The following is a 2,583-nucleotide window of genomic DNA, read 5'->3' as shown; positions in this document are numbered from 1 at the left end:
CAAAATAGCCACATGGCAGCTGAAAACCATATACCCTAGCTTGTTGTGCATTCTTTCCAAAAATCGGGACTTTTTAAAAACGCTGCAGGACGTGGGAAAAATTGTTAAAAATCAGGACTGTCCCGCCAAAAGCGGGACATCTGGTCACCTTAATATAGGGTCAAAGCATGTTTACTACAGTCTCGATTTGTCGTCAGTCTGAGAACACTCTTCAGAGTCACTTTCTTAAAGGGGGCATGTCGAATATGCGCTTAGAGAAAAGGCTGACGGGGGAGGTCATCCTTTCACACCGCACTGTGACCAGACATGGTGCCCAGTGGGCCAACAGAGCCCCAGCCTCACCCGCAGGTCGAAAGGAAGCATCACCAGCATCCCACTGTGGTCCATGAAGAAGGCGGCTTCGTTGTGCTCGTATATCTGCCGATTTCGGGGAAGCAGAAGCGGGGTGCACACTTCGACAGCCCCTATCCCAAATTAGGAAAAAAAAAGTATCATCATGTTGTCAACTTAAAATGAACACAAACCTGACAGCTAAGTAAGCTGGGACCACGGACTTTGTCCTCCGTGTATCTACCATTGTCTTCAGTTTGCTAGTGGGCAGGCAGCTCCTCTCTGGAGAAGCCTGCTAATTAGGCGTAGCTATGACTCACAAACCTCACTGTGTTTCAGTAGCAAGGTTGTCATCTCCAAATCAGCTTTTCCCCACCAAGCTGAATCGGGGAAAGCAGCTTGAACGCCACACGCTCTCCCTTGTTAATCGCTGAATCTAGTGCTCCCATCCACTAATGCTACATTTGGGTTGTGAGAAGAGACACGAAAACACCTTTTGAGAAGAAATGAGTCTGTTTCCAAAGGACGTACCATGTCTCTTAAAGATGCGGACAATGGTTTCACACACATGCTGCTGCATCTTGGTTGTGCGGATGGAGAAGTTTCCCTAAAAACACGAACGACGAAAATGTCATCCCGCCGCCTAATCAAAGAGATTCCCTAAAGCGTCACACATGCTTGCGGTGGGCCGGCCATTGCGGAGTCCCAGGATCACAAAAGAAGCTCACGAAGCCTCGAAACAAGGTCAGGGAAGGGGAAACCATGTCTTGTGGTGTAACCACTTCACCACTGGAGAGTCTGCCTTTCCAGCAAGGGGAAGGCCGCCAGGGCTTAAGTGTCCAAACTCTCAGCAGCCACTTGGATGTGTGCCGTTCAGTGAGCTCATCACACATGCATGCGTGTTCTCCTTGGGACTCTCAGGGACCCGGTGCAGAGGTCACGCAGCTCAGAGGGCACCAGGCCAACTGTTACTCCCACACACCGTAGGAAATTTGGTGGAAGCTGTGTGGTATTACACATGCTGTAAAGAAAGGCTTGCTCATTCCCCCAACCCCCACCCCTTGTCAAAGAACACAATTACACATTTAGAAACAACAGAGAAGTAAAATAATAGGAAAAAAATTTTTTCTTAAGTAGCCTATAATTCTCCTATAGTCAGACAGCCAAAGTTGTTTGGCCTCTAAAATCTAAACTGATACTTTCATATTTCACAAATTATACCACCACTCTCTCTCTCTTTTGATACTGCTATCATATTTTAAGCATACAGAAACATAGAGAATAGAATATCTGCAGTGCTTCAATAGAACAAATAATTATGCTTCATCAGAACTTTAACATTTTGTTGTATTTCTACAGGCCTTTTATGTTTTGTTTTGCTCTTAAGAAAAATAACATGCTGCCAGCCCCCAAAACTGCCTGTGCTTTCAAGCACCGGGCACTGTTCAAGAGCCACCCCTGGAGGTTCGGGTCCTCCCACTGCTGTGTGGGCCCAGCCTCTGCATGGTCAGGGGTATGAGAGCTAGTGGCTTGAGAAAAACGGCTTTTATGAAAAAATTCACTGTGATCACAGAGAATCTTCCCAGGGGATGGCACTGGGTGCACTAACTCAGAGCAAGTTGCGTGATGCTTGCCTAGCGAGAAAATACCTACTGTGCAAGCTCCGCTCCGCCCAGCACAATACTGTTTTTTGGGGGGTACTGCTCGAATATTTGGTCTCTATAAAACATAGATCTGCTTTCTTTTTAATAGCTAATATTATCGATGCGCTCTACTTACTTAGCTGTTTTTCTCCTGGAAAGGATACCACATTTTCAGTTTTAACTGCCACAACTCTGCAATAAGTCTCCTTTAACACCTGTGTCCCAAATGCTTTCATTCTTTGGATAAACTCAAGTTGGGATTGTTGGTCCAAAGTGCATACAGTAAGTGCACCTACCATGGTTTCATCGTATTAAGTGCTCTTAGATTGCCTTTCTAAGTGTTTGGCCATTTACATTTCCACCAGCAACGTATGAAAGCACCCATTTCCCGGTGCCCTGCTGCCCCCATGGGCATTATTAAATAGTCTTGTCAGTCTGCTGGGGGAAGTTGGTAGCGTTCTGATTTGCATTTCCTTCTTAGTGAGGCGGGCTGTCTTTTCTGATGTTTTCAGTTTTGTGTTTTTCCTCTTCTCAGGACTGCCTGGTTGTACCCTCTGTTCACTGCTCTACAGGCCTTTATCCTAAGAAAAAAATTAAAAAGAGGCGGGGG

At 46.1% G+C, this 2,583-nt stretch overlaps 1 protein-coding gene across 1 annotated transcript in view; it reads right to left on the bottom strand.

Moving 5' to 3' along the window:
- EIF2AK4 (eukaryotic translation initiation factor 2 alpha kinase 4) overlaps positions 1-2,583 on the bottom strand; it is a 112,099-nt gene that overhangs the window by 28,198 nt on the left and 81,318 nt on the right. The window contains exons 22-23 of the mRNA XM_004712698.4: positions 862-937; positions 343-464 (exon numbers count right to left, since the gene is read on the bottom strand). Coding sequence (XP_004712755.1) covers positions 343-464; positions 862-937 — 198 coding nt within the window. The remainder of the gene's footprint in view (positions 1-342; positions 465-861; positions 938-2,583) is intronic.

This window comes from Echinops telfairi, unplaced genomic scaffold (genome assembly GCF_000313985.2).
Source record: "Echinops telfairi isolate 266 unplaced genomic scaffold, ASM31398v2 ScPeMD7_18;HRSCAF=68, whole genome shotgun sequence".
NCBI classification, from domain to species: domain Eukaryota; kingdom Metazoa; phylum Chordata; class Mammalia; order Afrosoricida; family Tenrecidae; genus Echinops; species Echinops telfairi.
Note: the sequence above shows the minus strand (reverse complement) of the source record. Positions and strands in the feature narration are given on the sequence as shown.